This window comes from Monodon monoceros, unplaced genomic scaffold, assembly GCF_005190385.1.
Source record: "Monodon monoceros isolate NGI ecotype Baffin Bay Population unplaced genomic scaffold, NGI_Narwhal_1 Super_Scaffold_5, whole genome shotgun sequence".
NCBI lineage: Eukaryota > Metazoa > Chordata > Mammalia > Artiodactyla > Monodontidae > Monodon > Monodon monoceros.
In genome coordinates, this window is record NW_021703782.1 from 89373498 (window position 1) to 89391963 (window position 18466).

An 18466-nucleotide genomic window follows, 5' to 3' on the forward strand; every position below is an offset into this window, starting at 1 on the left:
AATATTTATCATTTGTCAGTATACAATCCAGGGGCTCAAACACATTCACAATGTTGTATAACAAGGACTTTATCTATACGCCAAACTTTTTTATCATCCCAACAGCAACTCTGCACTCACTGAACGACAGCTCCTCGTGGGCCCCTCTCCGCAGACCCTGGTAACATTTGCTCTGCTGTTGAGGCTCAGGGTGGGCCACCCCCAAATATGCCACAATGGCATATTGATTCTTTTTTATTAGGATAGAGTTGTTTTTATTTTAATAAAATTACATGGAGAAAAAGCTTAATATGTTTTTTATATAGCATTTTTTTGAAGACCCTGAAGGAAAGATTGAATTACCATCATCATCGAAAATTTATTCCTGGAAACATCGCAGGATTTTTTTTTTCGTATTTTCAAAATTGTAATTAGGTATTACCAAATAAAGTAATAAACAACTTTTAACTCAGAGTGCAAAATGAAAGCACCTTGTTATTTTAAAGGTGCAAAAGCAAGAAAATACGACATAAACTTATCCATTTTTAAATAGTCGTCTGTGTGATGGGTAAATGCCATTTAAAAACATTTTCAGTAGAAAAATGATTTATAAATCAGTTTTCAGAAGATCAAAAAAATCAATGTTTAATACCAACCTTAACTATAAATAAAAAGAATATTGTCATCTCTCCTGTTTTTGCTTCAACATTTATGTCTTCTGCTCTTTGCCTTTCAGAGAAAATATTGCATGGTAAGGCTGCCGTCTTTTTGGACGACGAGAAGGATCAAGATCTTCTTTAATGTAACCTCTTTCCATACGAGTCTGAGTGGAAGGAAAACCAACTTCCCAGAAATTCTCTGGTGTGTTGGGTGGAATGTAGCGAAATTGGTGTCTTGAGCAGGAAGCCAACTTCTTTTCTCTTTCTTCTGCTGGAAAATCTGCATAAAAAATTTCACATTACTTACATGGGTGTCCAAGCAATTTTCTTCTTTCTTCTTTTTTCCGGACCACCTCAATATGAGGAAAATTTTGTAAGCTAGTCTCTCTTTCATCATCTTTAAAATATGGGTCCACAAATGCTTTCTGTTTGACTTGATCTTATTTATCACCAGGAGAGTTTTATTTTTTTGTAGCAGTTGACAACTCTTCATCTGCTACTTGGGGGAAGCTATCCACCAAACAGGATTCATATTCTTCATGGGTAGTCCGATCAAACATATCTTCCAAGCTATCATTCATTTTTCTTTCTCCATTTGGACTTTTTTCTCCCTTCTGCTCTTGGTTCTTTTTTTTTTTTTTTTTTTTTTTTTTTTGCGGTACACGGGCCTGTCACTGTTGTGGCCTCTCCCGCTGCGGAGCACAGGCTCCGGACGCGCAGGCTCAGCAGCCATGGCTCACGGGCCCAGCCGCTCCGCGGCATGTGGGATCTTCCCGGACCAGGGCACGAACCCGTGTCCCCAGCATCGGCAGGCGGACTCCCAACCACTGCGCCACCAGGGAAGCCCATGATTCTTCATTTTTAAAAGCATACTTTCACTAACCAATGTACAGTCCATGTCCACTGTCTCTCCTCCTGCTAATCTTGACTGACTGCCATCCTTTGCATCTACTACAGTAATATCCATTTTATACTGAGAAAGGTCTGCTCCTGGGTCTATACTCCCCTAGATGTTTTCAAAGGATACATCTTGGTTGTTTTGTAGAGACTTTGTTTTAACAATTCTACATGGATTTAACTGAAGAACTGATGCAAGTTCACATGCTCCATGGACTGACCTGGTTTTTATTTTTAGAGGCTCACGAGAACCAGCACCCTTCATGTCATCAAAAAGATTCTCTGTCTCCAAACTTTCAAGTGGATGTAGAGGAATTTTAAAGATAGAATTTTCTTCCTTTATTTGTAACAGTGTTTTATTATCTGGAGATTTACTCAAGGACTGGAGGAGGGACTCCTGTAAACTGCTGGGCTCTTCTGGGGAATCTTTGGTTAACCCACAGCTCCCACTCAAGGCCTTACGGCTTGAGGAAGAGCCCTTTGGAACAGGCTTCAAAACCTCATAGAGAGTCACTTGCCTAAATCCGACTTTAGAGTTCTCACTTCCTTGGCTTTTCTCTTGACGCTGAATAGGTGAAAATAGATCAGACAGATCCAGAGGTTTATCCATCACATAGTCTCCATTCATGTAAGAATGACTATCTGGTGGAAAAGGAAAAGCATTTTCTTTATCAAAGGAGGCTTGGGGGCAGCTTACTTCATCTTCACTTTCTTCCTTGATTTTCTTCCTTTTGATTCGATCTCCCAGTGATTTCAGGGGTACCACATGTTTATCAGTAACAGTATCTTTAATGTGATCAATACTATCCTGTTCACTTGTATTTTTATTTATAAGCACCTGCTTATTAGAAGATGACTGGTTAGTGATCTTCTTCACTTCAGCCCCAATATTATGATGTGTGAAAAGGGCACCAGCTTCAGATTTTGATCTAGGTTTCTCTGGTCTAGAATTAGAAGTGTTGCTGAAACGCGTTGTTTACAGATGGTTTTTTTTCCCAGTCTCTAAAAGAGAAGGGGACAAACTTGTATTCAAACCTAAACTACTTTTCACTCCTTCCAGACAGTGGTAGAGCTCATCACCAAGAAGGCTCATAGGACCTCGAGATTCAGACTCATCTTGAACACTAAGTCCAAGTGTTTCAGCAACAACTGCAGCTAAATTACCAGGAGGATAACTGCTTTTTCCATGTGTTAGCCACTGGAGCTTGACTCTGATCACAAGTGTCAGCCACTAGAATTTCACGTTCATTATGTTTATGCTGTGAATGAGTTGAAGACTGTGGTGCTTTTCTCCATTCACGTGCACACCCAGAGTGCTCCAGTTTAGTATGTGTTTGTTCTACGTATCGGACGTGGAGGTTCTCCTTCCTTCGTAGTCGGTTAGCGCCAGAAAATGAAAAGGTTGTTGCTAGTGAATCTGGAATAACATCTTCCTCAGATTCAAGACCGGGTGCTTGATGTGGTTGAGCATTCTCAATTTTCTGCTGCAGCTGTTCAGAAAGCTTTTTATTTTCTTCCTGCATTCTTTTCATTCATAATCTCTGTGATAAGTTTAAGATTCTGCTGTCGAATATTTTCAAAGTCTTGCTGTTTCTTCCGCATATGTTCTTCAGTTACCGCACAGCGATCACATAATCCTGCTCTGAATCGATCTTCTAAAACTTTAATGGTTTCATGAAGGACTTTCCGTGGCTCTCTCAGCTGTTGACTTTTGGTGAAGAATTCTTCTAGTCTCTGTGCATCTAAACTTCGTTCCTTTTTCAGTTTGGTTACTGTTACTTGTAGACCTTGTACTTCTTTATCATGATATTCCTTTAGTTTTGTCCAAAGATCCTTAAAGTCAGTAGATACATCTGCAGAACTGGGGCCTCCACAACTGCTTCCCGAGACGTTCATCTTACTTAATATGCTCACACTTCTACTGCCTAATGTTTTCTGACCTTTTCTGTTACATTATACAGGTCTGAAGTTGTCTTTGGCCAGTTCAAATACGGCTTGCAAGATTGCCTTGAGATTCTCGAAAGCCCCAGCAGGAACGCGAGCATGCTCTGGAGCTGGGAAGAGACGGCCATTTGCTTTTCTCCTCGTTCCCTCCCTAATCTGCCAAACCGCCAGCAGCCAAGCTGCCCCCTTGGGGCAGCCAGTGTTTTCCAGGGCTGGGGGACAGCCCGAGGGCCCAGGATTTTTTAATTAATCCAGTAAGAGATAGTTTTACTATTAAGCAAAATGTGTATTAACTATGAGATGTAATATCCTAGTTACGAAAATTTGCATTTTAAAAACAATTTAGGGTAATTTTTTCCTGTGGTATTTAGTAAGAAAAATTACTTTTGGCATCTAAATTAGAAATAAATATTTATCAATATAGTTTGTACTGGTTTCCAAGAGAATATTGAAACTTTGTTATAGGGCCTCAAGTTTTCTTCTCCTCTTCATGATGTTAAATTGTAACCTAAAATGTGGTAAAAAGTTATTCCTTAATTTCTTTTTTTTTAAATAAATTTATTTATTTTATTTATTTATTTTTGGCTGTGTTGGGTCTTCGTTGCTGCACGCAGGCTTTCTCTAGTTGTGGCGAGCAGGGACTATTTGTTGCGGTGCACGGGCTTCTCAGTGCAGTGGCTTCTCTTGTTGCAGAGCATGGGCTCTAGGCGTGCGGGCTTCAGGAGTTGTGGCATGTGGGCTCGGTAGTTGTGGCTCACGGGCTCTAGAGTGCAGGCTCAGTAGTCGTAGCCCATGGGCTTAGCTGCTCCGCGGCATGTGGGATCTACCCGGACCAGGGCTCGAACCTGCGTCCCCTGCATTGGCAGGCAGATTCTTAACCGCTGTGCCACCAGGGAAGCCCCAGTTATTCCTTAATTTCTGACAGACTTTCTCCTTCCTGCTTGTTACGTGGTGTAAAGGTCTGTCATATTATTTTGAATTAAAGTTACTTAAGAAATGGCCAACACTCTGACCCTCCTTTCTGTCTCCCTGAAAGCAGGAAATAAATCTCTCGTGTGAAAGGTGTACTCCCTGCACCTGAAGATAGAAGGACCCCTTTATCATCAGAGTCAGGGGATTTGGGCCTAGAGGCCTGTATAAACAAACCCTGTTACTTCTTTAAGTTACTACCGCAAGCCCAAACTCTGTATAGATTCTTCACTAAATGAGCACCCAAAACCTAAGTTTCTTTGTCCTGTCAATTCCTCACAACTTTATTGTTTCTTTGTCTAAAAAGTAGAAAAGCTGCCTGCTTTGGGCACTTCTTAGGTTCCATTTCTATGAGACCTCCATGTGCATGAATTAAAATTTCTTTCTTTTTAACCTTTTCAGTTTATTATTAGTCCAGCCACAAGAACTCAAAAAGGGTAAAGGGGAAATTCCACACCCCTCCCCCACGATGCTTTCTGTCCGGATGAATTTGACTACTCTAGGTACCTCATATAAGTGGAATCATACAGCAAATGTTCTTCTGTATCAGGCCTGTTTGAACATAATGTTTTCAAGGTCCATCCATGTCATCACGTAAGTCAAAATGTCATTCCTTTTTATGGCTGAGTAACATTCCATTGTATGGACAGACTGTATTTTGTTTATCCCTTCATCTGTTGATGGACAATTGGGTTGTTTCCACCTTTTAGCTATTGTGAATAGTGCTGTTATGAACACTGGTGTTCAAACATTTGTTTGAGTCTCTGCTTTCAACTCTTTTGAACTGAAATCCCACATAGGAGTGGAATTGCTGAGTTGTATGGTAGTTCTATGTTTAATGTTTTGAGGAACCACCAAACCAAGGGATGTTATTCTGAGGAGCCTCCCTTAGGAGGGTAAGCATAAGACTTGTAGGAACCTCCTGTTCTGAGCGAAGGGTGTAATGACTCCTTTCGTGGCCTAATAGCAACTGTCTCTTCGGTGTGAAAACTGATTATAGAGAAGGAGTTGCACACAATTGTTTTGGGGCCGAGCAGCTCTGGCCTTCGACCCTCTCTGATCGAGTGGGATAAGCCAGGATGGAAAGGACACTAGACAGGAAGTCACCATGTGGGAGAAGTCTCCCTCACGGCAGCTGGGGCTTATCTCCAGGGCTTGGCTTTGTTGGGAAGGCCTGACTTCCCACAAGGTACGTCAAGGCTGGAAGCTCTTCTGATCTGATCATCCCAGCACAGAGCAGCACCATCAATCCCCCACCCTTAGCATGGACAGTATTATCTCAAATTTATAGAAATAGACAAGTTCCCTCTCCCCTGCTGCCAGCCAGATTGCTGCCTGCACAGGAAAGGGCTAACTCAGCAGGCCCCAGACGCTCAAACCCTGTACATTCCAAAGGAACCATTGGCCACTGACAAGCTCCTGAGAGAACCTCTGGACCCTTGGAATATCCTGCTGGATAAGTGTGTCTTGGCACACCTAAGACCTTGAGCTATGCCAGATAGCTTATGCTATCAATGTGATTTATGATGAACACCTGGCGTCTAAGGTAAATTCATGAAACATTTTAATAAGTAAAATTTTATGTAGTAGTATGAGTCTTTTCTTTGAAATGATTTCTATTTTAACAATATATGCATAGAAAAATGTCTAGAGTAATAGCCATAAATGTGAACATTGGTTATTTTTGATGGTGTGATTCTAGGGAATTAGTTACTTTTCTCTTTGGACTTTTCTGTCTTGCCTGAATACCTTTAGATTTTTACACTATGTTTAAATACACAGTTAAGTTATATATCTGGGTAAAAATTAAGCAGCTCATCATTTTCTAAACATACCAGCTGACATCAATATAAAGATGATGCTTTTACCTGCCTTCAACTGTTTGCAGAGTTTGCTTCTCCTTTCACTCTGCACACAGCAGCCACACCTTTCCTCCCTATGCCGTATTTCAAGAAAAGAACACAGCTGAGATTTTTGTTTATATCCTAAAAAGCAGCAGTTTGAAAACTTTTTCAGAGCACCTGAATATCATGATGCTTTGATGGAGTACCCTAAAACCCAAACAAGCACACATAATTCTGGCCTAGGAACTAGGAATACTGTAACAGCTGAAAAGGGCGCACACATCCCTGCATCTCAAAACTAATGGTGCAGGAAATGGGAAATCTGAGGTTTTCCAATCTGTATCCCCAACCAAGTGTTTATTAACTTTATCAATATCTATGAGTGGAAGAGATGAGTAAAGAAGTGGTAACTAGTGTCAACAGTACCATTACTATTTATGGGATGAAAACTTAAAACTGGGAAAATCTCATCCATCAATTTTGCTATTTACTACTAATGGGAAAAATGCTGCCATTCTTTGATTTTCAAAGCAGAATACTTTGGGGTATCTTAAGAAATACACATGAAGTTAGAGGTTTGAAAATGGTTTCCTTAAAAGCGGCAATTTGGTGAGTTAGCTAAATTTTCTTTCCTTCCAGGTCATGTATTAGTCATTGCTTCCAAAGTGATTACATATCCTGAATGGGTGATAATAACATTTTGAGTTCTGAAATGTGAAAGGTTAATCCTGCCAGCTTTATCCTCAGGGTAGCAGATTTTTCATGGTTTAATTTGTCCCCCAGAGATCATTAGGACTGCTAATTATTTGAATCTTACTCGTTTTGGCTTCCCTAGGAAATAGAGCTGCTATACTGTCAAGAAACTTCTATTAAGGCTAATGAGGTGGGATGGGTCTGCCCTGAAACTGCACTCCCCTTTCTTCTCCTTTGCACAAGGTGCAAGTGGCAGGCCTGAGCTGGCTGTTTGAGAACTGCATCTGGAGTTACACTCCTTGTCCTATACTCTGTACTCTCAGTATCTCCTAAACTTGACCTCTTCAGAGGCTTCAGGTCCATAAGAAAAAGGAAGGGGAACTAACTCATCTTTCAGCCAGGGCTAGGCTGAAAGCTAGGGCTTTACCCACATTATCTCATGTTTACCCTCACAAAATCCTTACCCATTTTACAGATGAAGGAGACGTTCAAAGAGTAATTTTCCCAAGAGCTTGTAACAGTAAACTAGAAGCCTTTCTAACTCCAGAGCCCCACGCTTTCCACTGCACCCAAAGATCCCCCTGCAGCTCTCTGACCAATTATACATCCAGGCACGATACCTGGGCCATAGCCAAGGTCAAGAAATTCTAACTACCATTGTGATTATGCTAATATACCACCACCCTTACTGTAGCATTTGCCTGTCTTCTTTGGATTATAATTATAATTTATTAGAGGGAAATCTGTCTCTCCCTCTAATAAATTGTGAGTCCTTGCATGGGAATTGTCAAAGTCACTTTGTTCTTCCCCCACAGTGCCTAGAATATCCCTGTGCACATGATAGCCAAAACAACTTTTGTTAAGCTGAACAGAACTGGACAGGTCCTGGCGGTTCTGGGACACTTTGGAATATGGCTCCTTCTACAGGATAATGGCAATTCCTACAGGACTATGGCTCCTTCTACAGGAATATGGCTCTTCCTACAGGAATATGACTCCTTCTACAGGAATATGGCTCTTCCTACAGGAATATGGCTCCTCCTATAGCTCAGGGATCAGCTTTGGCTCTGTGGACAGAAAAAGCTACTGTTTCACTACGGCACCATGGAGGCAGTATCCATCCTTTGATATGGCTCCCCCTGATCCCCTTCTGCTACTTGTGCCCCTGAAGAAGCCTGTCTCCTTGAGTGTGGGCTGGATCTAGGGACTTGCTTCAAATGAACAGAATAGGGCAAAAGTGATGGGATGTCAGTTCTGAGATTAGGTTATAGAAGACTGTGATGTCACCTTCTTAGTGCTCTCTCTGGCTCTTCTTGTGTGTTTTCTCCTATGGAGAAAGCAGCAGAGGTCCACATGACTAGGAACTAAGGGCAACCTCCAGCCAATAGTCAGCAATGAATGATGTCCTCAGTCCAGCAGCCCTCAAGGAACTGAATCCTGTCCCACACGGCATGAATGAGACTTCAGATGAGACTGTAGCCCTTGCCAACACCTTGAAGGCAGCCTTAAGAGACACTCTAACCCAGAAGACCCAGCTAAGCCATGCCTGGATTCCCAACCCACAGAAACTGTGAGGTAATAAATGTGGATTGTTTTAAGCCACTAAATCTTGGAGTAATTTGTTACACAGCAATCAATAATGAATACATATGCCAATCATGTCATGTTTTCAGGGAGAAAGATCCAGTCCCACTATGACTTAAATTGGAAACAGACTCTATTTTTGGGATAGCTCTTTGGGAATGGTGTAAAGGGCTAAGAAGCATTTACAACTGGACATTTAGCATCACCTTTGTTGTTATAATTGAAAAACCTGCAGCATAGAACTCACAAGCTGTACTGTCTCGTTAACTTCCGCACTCGGGGAGGCTTGATTTCCGGCTTTTCCGCAGCTGGTTGGGTAGTTTCCACACGTATAGGAATAGGACTTCTAGAGACACACCAGAAAAGCAGAACACCACCAATAAAAAGGTTTATGGTCTGATTTTGGCTATAGGGGCTGCTTTCTCAGTTAATTTATACCTTAATAACACTGACAGTCAAGATATCCTTTTTTTTTCTCCTCTTTACTTATTACATATAATTATTTAAAAATACCACAGAAAAGCCAAAACCAAAAAAATCATAGGGAAGAAAATACAGCCAGCAGGAACTGAACATAATTGGGGTACCACATAAAATTTCCCTGCCCAAAACATCCACTCCCAATTTTAGGTTTTGGTTCATAACCAGGTTTTGCCAGTAAAATGAGTAAAGAGAAACCTGTGGATAACCCGTTTTTACTTCCAAGTAATCTGGTAGCTATGTTATTTTAAACACACCATGGAATATATTTTTTAAAAAGAGAGATAAATAATGATTAGAGTATTTCATGTGAAAATGCATAATCAGGAGACCTTTAAGACTTACTCGGAAACATTTTAATTCTATGTCTAGGTGAAAACGTTAAAAATTAAGTTTCATTTTTATATTTCCTCAAGAAAATATGCCAGATAACCAATGGGCTTACTCAAAACCAGTGATTTTAAGGTAAAGCTTTTACACATTTTTGTACGTGACTGATTTCACTTAAAACACCAGAAATTACCTTCGGGGACCAACAGGCATCAAAACAAATTGAGGTTCTCAGCAAGGGACCTCTAGCAAGTCAGTTAACACTTCTGGACCTCCATCTTCCCTTCTATTCAATGCCTAATATGGCGATAGGTAGGTGGCCAGTGCCCAGGAAATGTTTGTTAAAGAAACATGTGAATGAGCAAATACGAAATTGGAGTCAACATACTTTAGGTTCATGATTTCCTCAAGTTGGGACCCCAGAGTCAACAGAACGTGGTCCCCGGAAGAACACATAGGGGAGCACATAACTTTGCTTGGGTGAAATGGTTGGTGTCTGGAAAGCTTCAAGGAGGGATTTACACTCAACCAGATGGAGGTAAGACTTCCAAGGTGGGAGACAGAGTGGAGCCCCGGAACTGCTGATGGGTAAGGCCCCATTGGAAGAGCAGGGGATTGTGACTAGCGGGGAAAGCAGGGGCCAGGGTTTGAGACACCTCAGGATGAGCTGTTTACCCTGAAGGCAAAGGCAGTCACTGAAGGTTTTAGGCAAGGGAGTGGCAAGGTCACACTTGCATTTTAGAAAGGCCCTTGGAGCAACAAAGGATGCTGGTGAGAGCAGGCCAGTCGGGAGCATCTTAGAAGACGGCAGTAGTGGTTATCCAGGATGAGAAATGGTGAGGCCCGGGGGTAGGCCGGGAAGAGGGTCCTGAAGAGGAGAGGATGGATGTGGGTGATAATATGAAAGTCAAATTGGCAGGACTTGGTGACTAATTAGATGAGGGCATGAGGTAGGTAACAGTCAAGGACTCCCAGGCCTCAGGTCTGGATCACAGGTAGGTAACGATGCCACTGACCAAGATAGGAAAACTGGTGAAGGGAGAGTAGGGTAGGGTGGGAAGAGACGAATTAAGGTTTTGAAAAGTCCAAGAGGCAGCTGGGTATGGGTCTCTGGAGGAAGACAAATTTATACCAAGAACATGGGCCAGGCATCATGAGATGACATAGAGAAATATTAGTCTTTATTGTTAGCATCAAGTATTCCCCAGGGTAGTGGTTCCTAGGTCACCTTGGGTGTTTTTGAAATTCTTATTCCTGGCCTCCCCTACCACAACCATGCCCCCTTCCCCCCTCCCCCCTCCCCCACCAACAACACCCACCCCACCTTCCACCAAAGGATCTGAAGGGTCTGGAGTAGGACCTGAGTCTTTGGTTTTAACAAGATATGCTTGCAGTGCTCCTTGGACCCATTTTAGGAAACTCTATCCTAGGAAGACCCCCACCAATGTTAGCAGGCTGCCAAGGTGTCAGTGGGGCTGCCATGATCTACAGGTTGTTACTCACTTGGGCTGGGAGGGGAAGAGTGTCTGCTTTCTATGAGATCACGAAAGGAAGGTTTTCCTCTGGGTTTGGGTTGGTGGTAGCCTGGAGGCTTTAAAGAACATTTGTGGTTCTAGTACTTCAAGGAGCTCAGATAAGGAGCGTGTGAATGGACCACGGGAAGAGGGATGAACTGAACTGGGACAGGGAGCAGAAGCCAGGTCATAAAGGTCACCCTATGCTCTGTTAAGGAGTCCGGACTCCACCGTGACTTTAAGCAGGGGAATGACAAGGTCAGATCTACATGCCTGAGAAGCATCTCAAAAGTGACTTCTTTTTTGGTACATCAGGTAGAAATATTAAAACAGAATAAGTGGCATTTTTGAGGCATAAAGGAAGTTGTTTATGACAGTCCTTTTCTCTTGCTTCAGGCTCACATTCTCTCAGTTTTCTTTTTCCTCTTTATTTTATCAGCAAATGCCCTCGTGAGTAATGTTTTGAGGATAATGCTGAAGGTACCATTGTTTCCCCATTCAAACAAGAAGCAACAGACCTTACGTTAGCGTCCTGAAGACTGGATTTCTTATTGATATTTACAAACGTCGATTCCTCTTTTCCAACCTGTTAAAGAAAACAGGCAGGCTCGTCAAAACTGGACATCTTGGCATACAAAAATGTTTCCAAGTCTCCTACATTCAAAGGATTACAGAAATGTGAAGGTGTATCAAAGAGGTAGAACATCAAGTACTCAGTCAGTAACAAAATTTTCCGGTGTTTATTTAACAAAAAATGTTTTCTTGAGTCATTCCCCATCGCAGGGATTAACACGTAATCATTCAAATAAAATCAATGCTTGCATTCACACTCATATTGAGCACCTGCTACGTGCCAGCTCACGATGGAATGAGAAGAGGATGGTGTGAGGAAAGCCAAACCCACAGTTTAATCCCCCACTTCACATTTTAGATCAGGAATAATAAGCAGCTCTATGCTCACATAGCACTTACAGCTTACAAAAGAGTTTAGAAGCTGTCCTTTCACATCAGTGTACCGAGCCTGGGAGGAATTATGTCATAGGATTTTGATAGAAGCCTTGTCCTCTTCCCTCTGGCAAGTCCCATAAAGAATGGTGGGGAAGAAAAGGACACCCACTCAGCCAGCCAGGCCAGCTGAACACACACTGGAGGTCAACAGGAGATGCAGCAGCCTGTGGTCCTCAGACCCACCACAGTGTACAGAGCTGGCCCTTTCACTTACCCAGTTATAGCTATACCAGTTAATAACTCTTTATATTAAAAGCTCTGTGCACATAACAGGTGTGGTTCCTATCTCCTGGCTGCACCCTAACTGACACAGCATCTCAGTCCTAGAATGCCTCTTTCTTCTACGTGGCACAGAGGAAATCCCGCAACGTGAAATCAAAGGCCTGCATGCATGGCACGCACCTGGGCGCTCGCTCGGGAAGCATTCTCCAGCTGGGCTTTTAAAATGTTACACTTAACGTGATCAGCCACGGGGGAAGGCAAAAGCGGGGTCTGAAGAGTCTTCTCAGAAACCTTTTTTTCTTCAGCCTGAGATGAACCAAAATACACGCAACAGACTGTAAACAAAGAACTAAGAAAACACATACATTAATCTTTCCCATCAATCATCACTGCAGATAACCCAAAGACATAAACATATAGAAAAGTGTGTCACTAACTCCTTATGTTTGTACCAGTGCTTTTACTATTTGCAAAGGATTCACAAGCACATCCTCTCAATCCTCTCATTCTCACGTGAAGCAGGGAGAGGTTGTATTAGGAAGCCCATGAGTCAGAAGATGGGGAAGGTCCAAAGAGAAGAGACTCTTCCAGTATTCATGCAGGTAAAGCCAGGATTCAAGCTCCGAGTTTCCTACACCCAGCTGCAGTGCTATTTCCCCCATAACTGCTACTTCTTACATATAAAGACCCAATTCTGTGACTTGTTGGGTTAAGGGAAAGAGTACAAAATACTAATTGGTATTTTTACAATAATCTTGCTGAAAATTGTGATTCTCAATGAGAAATTTGTATCTATGTTGCCTCATTTTAATATGGCACATTAGCCACAATGTACCAGGGCAAGAACAAAATGTTCTAAAGGCCTCCAATTCTGCAAGTTCCCAAATTAATCTAATTCACTAATTCAAAAGTCCTATTGAGCACCTTGATACACATAGTAAGGGTTTTATGAAAGCTCCAGAGGAAGCATAGGGCAACTGGCTGGTTGACATCATTGAATAAAGAAAAGAGGGCCGAGAATGCAGTTTCCCAGCAGGACCTCCAAACATATGGAGGGAATGTGGTAGAACAAGCTGAACCCAGCAATTTCACAAAACAGTAAAATAAGCAGAGACAGAAGACCTGGATTTGAATCTCAGCTCTTGCCCTTACTAGCACCATAAACAAGATGATGATGATGGTGGTGGTGATGGAGATGAAGGACAAGGAGGGTAAGGGGCGGGGGGGGGGGCGGATTTCATATGCACATCTCATTGAATCCTCTCATTTAACCATCCCATTTGAAGGTAGATACTATCACCATCCCCATTTTATAGATGAGAAAAACAAAGCAGAGAGATGGCAAGTCACTTGCCCAAGATCACACAGGAAGTACACAGAAGAGCCAAGGTTCACACCCAGACTGGGTGACTCCAAAGCTAGAGCCCCTGACCACCAGCCACAATGGCTCCCTTTAACCTCTCTGAGGCTGTTTCTTTCTTCATAAGATTATCATGACAATCACATGGGAAAAAAGGATATGAATGGCACTTTCACGTTAGATTCTTTGGTTAGAAAAAAATATATAACTACAAAGACAGCATCGGATATGAGGACACTAATGACCCTAAGCCATCAAGCTGAGTATAAAAACAGACTGTTTTGAATGGAGTCAGGATCCTAAGAGACTTAGCATTCTCTAAAACAAAACAAAACAGTAACTTATTTATTATTTACAGTATAGTTTTAGTATAATTTATCTTGTACATGTACATCCTGTTACATTAAGATAATTGTTGAAAAGATATATAAAAGATAATACTAGCATGGGTGTTTTCACTGATGTATGATGAGTTAATTTTTTAATTAGATCTAATTTTTTGGAATGATATGCCGGAATACAAGAATTGAACTGGTTCTAAAGCCCATTTGAGATTTTTGACAATTGCTTAAGGGGATATAGTTATACTGACAGTAATGACCGAAGACCTACTTTAAAAAAAAAAAATTGAATGCTGCTAAAATAAGAGTGAGAATTTAGCATTGATTTTCCCCTTGAATTTATTAATTCTAAACTGCTTTTTGGATATAAAATTCAAGCTGGCTTGTTTTGAAAAGAAGGAGCTACCTTTCAGCTCTATAACTTGACTCAGGTGAAGACCAATATAAATTTTGGAAAATTTGAGTGTTATTACATGAATATGTTTGCATAAAAGGCATCTCTATGAGGGATAAACATGTGGATTACAACAAGACCATAATTACAGCCTGGAGGATGGCACCAAGAATGCTGTGCTTTCTCTCTTTTGCATGGCCATATTTTACATTCAATTTGAATTGAGGAAAGAGGCTTTACCGTTCAATATGGAAATACAGATTTCAAAACATACAAATGAATGATAATTGGGCTTTGATACTATTATAATTGGAAATGGTCTTCTGTTTGAGGATGTCATTTGGGGATAAAGAAATGATCAGATGCAGTTTTCACTTGTTGATACAAACTGTTTACACATTTGAAATCTGATGAGATTTAAATTCCTGTGATAATATTGGGTATGCTTTTGGAATTGGGCAACCAAATGTCTTCTCACCATTAACATATCTAAACCTTAGAAGAATCAGAGGATTCTTCAGACCGCAAAAAACCTTAAAAGCCATCAAAACCATTGGTTCCCAATTGTGGTATCATGATAAGTTGTGAGGATTGTTTTATTAATGATAAAGAATCATAGTATGGGGCTTCCCTGGTGGCGCAGTGGTTGAGAGTCCGCCTGCTGATGCAGGGGACACGGGTTCGTGCCCCGGTCCGGGAAGATCCCACATGCCGCGGAGCGGCTGGGCCCATGAGCCATGGCTGCTGAACCTGCGCGTCCGAAGCCTGTGCTCCGCAACGGGAGAGGCCACGACAGTGAGAGGCCCGCGTACCACAAAAAAAAAAAAAAGAATCATAGTATGAAGTAATATACTTTGCTTACGCATTAGGACAAAGTCAAGGTTATCTGACTTCACTCTAGCCTACTTGCTCACTGATGCATTTCTTCAAGTGGAGGAGAAAAGAGGGGTATTGTTGCTTGAGCGTCAGAGAAATGCTCAGTAACTCACAGCTGTCTCAGCTACATCTTAACCCAGAGCAGGCCATTATTGGTGATGTCCCACCAATATTCGTGCAACTACTAATTACCTAGAGTGTGTGAGTTCTCTGCTACCGTATGCTATACTTCCCTGCAAAATATTTTTGGATTTTGCCAAACTCCAGGTAAGTCCCTGTTAAAACAATTTATTGTGTGGACTGCAGAAGAAAAGTTGACAGTCAGGATACTAAGAGAGAGAAGACAAATCCAGGGGCACACAATCCATCAGGCTGACTCCCAACACCTAGCAGAGGCCTGCTCAATAAAGATTTGTTGACTGAAAGAATATAAGTGCCATCCTGCAGGAGGAATTTTTTTCCAGCTGGCTATCAGGGAGGGTAGTATCAAAGAAAAAGTGGGTGAACAGGGTGTCTTGAAGTTGGGGCCCTTTAGTGATCAGAGGGACTTTAGGCTGCCCTGCTGGGGTGTGGGATTGCAAGGGAGTGGAGGGTCTTCTGAGAAATGCTGGAAGTGTAGTGCAGGCTAGAGGGATGTCTGGGGTGGAGGAACAGCCCCGATAGGAGGTATAACCTTCCCACGTTCACCAGTGCAGGTAAGGAGGGGGAGCTTTCCAGGCCAGATCTTCCAAATTCCTCCTATTCCTTATTATAAAGGGGCAAAGCTAAGCATTAGAGTGGAAAGAAATGACCCATGAGTAAAGAATACTATTCCTATGGGGATTTTAAAAATTAAAAAATGTGTGCAACAGTGGATCTCAACCAGGGGCAATTCTGCCCTTCAGGGGACATTTGGCAATGTCTGGAGACAATTTTAGTTGTCACATCTGGATGGGGCTTCTAATAGCATCGAGTGGGGAGAGGCCAGGGGTGCTGTAAAACATCCTAGAATGCACAGGTAAGCCCCCCACACAACATTATCAGGCCAATATGCCACTTGGACCTATGCTGAGAAATCCTGGTGTAGAAAATGAAGAAGCATGTTGGAGTGCAAAGGGCACTGGACCAGGAGTCGGGAGCCCAAGGTTTCACCACTGCTCTGTGACCTTGGGAAAGCCATTGCCTTTCCTCTGGTCTCAGATGTTGAAAAGGCTGAACTAAATGACAGATTGAATTCAGCACCAGCTTTCTACAGTTCTAAGATAAAACTTGGCTTTTATAAGGCTACCCATTTGGATATAAGAACAGGTCTAGCCAAAAGAGAGCTTGGCTTCTGCCCTGTCCCTTCCTCCGCCCACCCTCCCTACTTTCATCCCTCCCTTCCTTCCATTAGCAAACAGTTACTGAACATCTACGATGTGCCAGGTACTGTCTGAGTGAGATAGAGGGTGCTATGGACTGAACTGTGTTCTCTCCAAATTTATATGCCGAAACCCTAACCACCATTGTGATGGTATTTGGCATGGGGTCTTTGAGAAGTAATTAGATTTAGATGAAGTCATGAGGGTGGGGCCCTCATGATGGGATTAGTGGCTTTCTACGAAGAGGAAGAAAGAAAGAGCCCTCTCTTCTGGCAAGTGAAAACACAGTGAGAAGGCGACCAGCTCCAAGACAGGAGGAGAGCTCTCACCAGGGAACCAAGTCATCTGGCACCTTGATCTTAGACTCCCCAGCCTCCAGATCAGTGAGAAATAAATATCTGTTGTTTCAGCCACCGGGTCTATGGTAATTTGCTATAGTAGCCAATGCAGACTAATACAGAGGGGTAAAAATGGAAAGAGGTAAATGTGGATGCTTCTCTCATGGAACTTTCAGTTAGAAGGATGGAGAGACCACTAACAGATCCAGCCTGTTGGGCCTCAGCACTGGGGGCAGCCCCTAGTGCTGTAATCCACCCAAAAAGAATGTAAGTGAATTTCTGCTCCTAAGAGACATGCCGAGCAGAAAAAGATTGAGTAGAAATCCCTCCAAGACAAAGGCACATAGTTTAGGAGGCGGGCAGGGTAATAATGAGAGGTTTGAGTGAACCCCAGGTCCATGCTCATTGCCCAGCTCCAGTCCTTGGCACCTTATTTATGTTGATGTGCAGAGCAGGCCAGGGTCCAGCAGCCTTCACAGTTTCCAGTTCCAGCTTCTTTAGATGGGCAGCGGTTTCGCTGAACAGGGCAGGTGCTCCTGGACTCAGTTCTGCAAGTGAATAAGGAAAGGTTGAAAGGGCAGAGAGATATGGGTGATAAAAGATGCTTGCCAGAGCCCGACTCCCAGTGCCTTTCTGTCCGGCTTCTCCTCTGGCAGCTTGAATCTCTCGGGAATGCACTAGCAGATGGGATGTGAGAACATTTAAGGTCGAGGTGTCAAGGCCTAACTCTCCCAAATATGAGCAGTGGCCCTGAGCAGGTTACTTTACCTCTCTGAGCCTCTCAGCCATTTTCAAATGAAAATAAAATTACTTACCTTGCAGGGCTGCTGTGAATATTAAGTGAGGTAATTCATGTGCCAATGCTTTACTAATGGAAAAGCACTATGCAAATGGGAAAGGTTAGTGTTCAGGCTAACAGACAGATGAATGTGCCCTTAAACACCATGTTATGCTTCTAAAATCAAATTCACTGGTTTTGATTTCTGAAAGTTGGATTAGTTCACCACCACTCCTCCCACTAGCTTGTTTTTATCCATTAATACATTAAATATTCATTAAATATTCAATATTCATTACATATTAAAGTTTGTGCCAAGTACTCATAGCAATTGGGATCTGGGAAGCTAGAATAAAGAGATGAATGAGATACAATTCTAGCCCAGTGGGGGAGACAGATGCCTGTGCAGATACCCCCAATAAGAGCGACCAAAGATTTATTTAATTATATAGAGTAAGAGGGAGGGCACTCCAAAGCCAGGAATTGGGGAGGGGTGTAAGAGAAAGTTTCACTGACAACCTTTGAGCTGGTTCCTGAAGGATGTGTAGGAGTTCATTAGGGTGGAGAAAAGCATTCCAGGCAGAGGGAACAGCAGGTGCAAATGACAGAGCTGGGACGTGGCACAGTGTTTCCTGAGAGGAGAGGAGTTCCACGTAGCTAGAGTGTAGTGAGGAGTGTGGGGGAAGGCTGGAGACCTTGGCAGGGGCCAGGCTGTGAAGGTCTGTGTGTGGCCATGCTCAGAAGTGTTGGCTTTATCCCAGGACAGTGAAGTACCATGGAAAGGTCTTAAGGCATTTGGTCAGAGCTATTTGGTGAGTGCTCTCGCTTCAGCAGCTACAATTTGGAGACTCCACTGGAGGAGGTGCCCGTAGAGGCCTGTCATAGCTGCCCAGATACAAAAGGAAGAGGCCTGGCC

The 18466-nt window shown here is 42.6% G+C and overlaps 1 protein-coding gene and 1 pseudogene across 2 annotated transcripts in view; both read right to left on the bottom strand.

Moving 5' to 3' along the window:
- The window catches only part of EPB41L4B (erythrocyte membrane protein band 4.1 like 4B), a 142024-nt gene that overhangs the window by 21415 nt on the left and 102143 nt on the right, over nucleotides 1-18466 (bottom strand). For both annotated transcript variants that reach the window (XM_029203340.1, XM_029203338.1), the window contains exons 17-20: nucleotides 17202-17320; nucleotides 12304-12429; nucleotides 11412-11479; nucleotides 8817-8915 (exon numbers count right to left, since the gene is read on the bottom strand). In XM_029203340.1, the coding sequence (XP_029059173.1) occupies nucleotides 8817-8915; nucleotides 11412-11479; nucleotides 12304-12429; nucleotides 17202-17320 (412 nt within the window). The remainder of the gene's footprint in view (nucleotides 1-8816; nucleotides 8916-11411; nucleotides 11480-12303; nucleotides 12430-17201; nucleotides 17321-18466) is intronic.
- Nucleotides 674-3431, bottom strand: LOC114884367 (annotated as a pseudogene).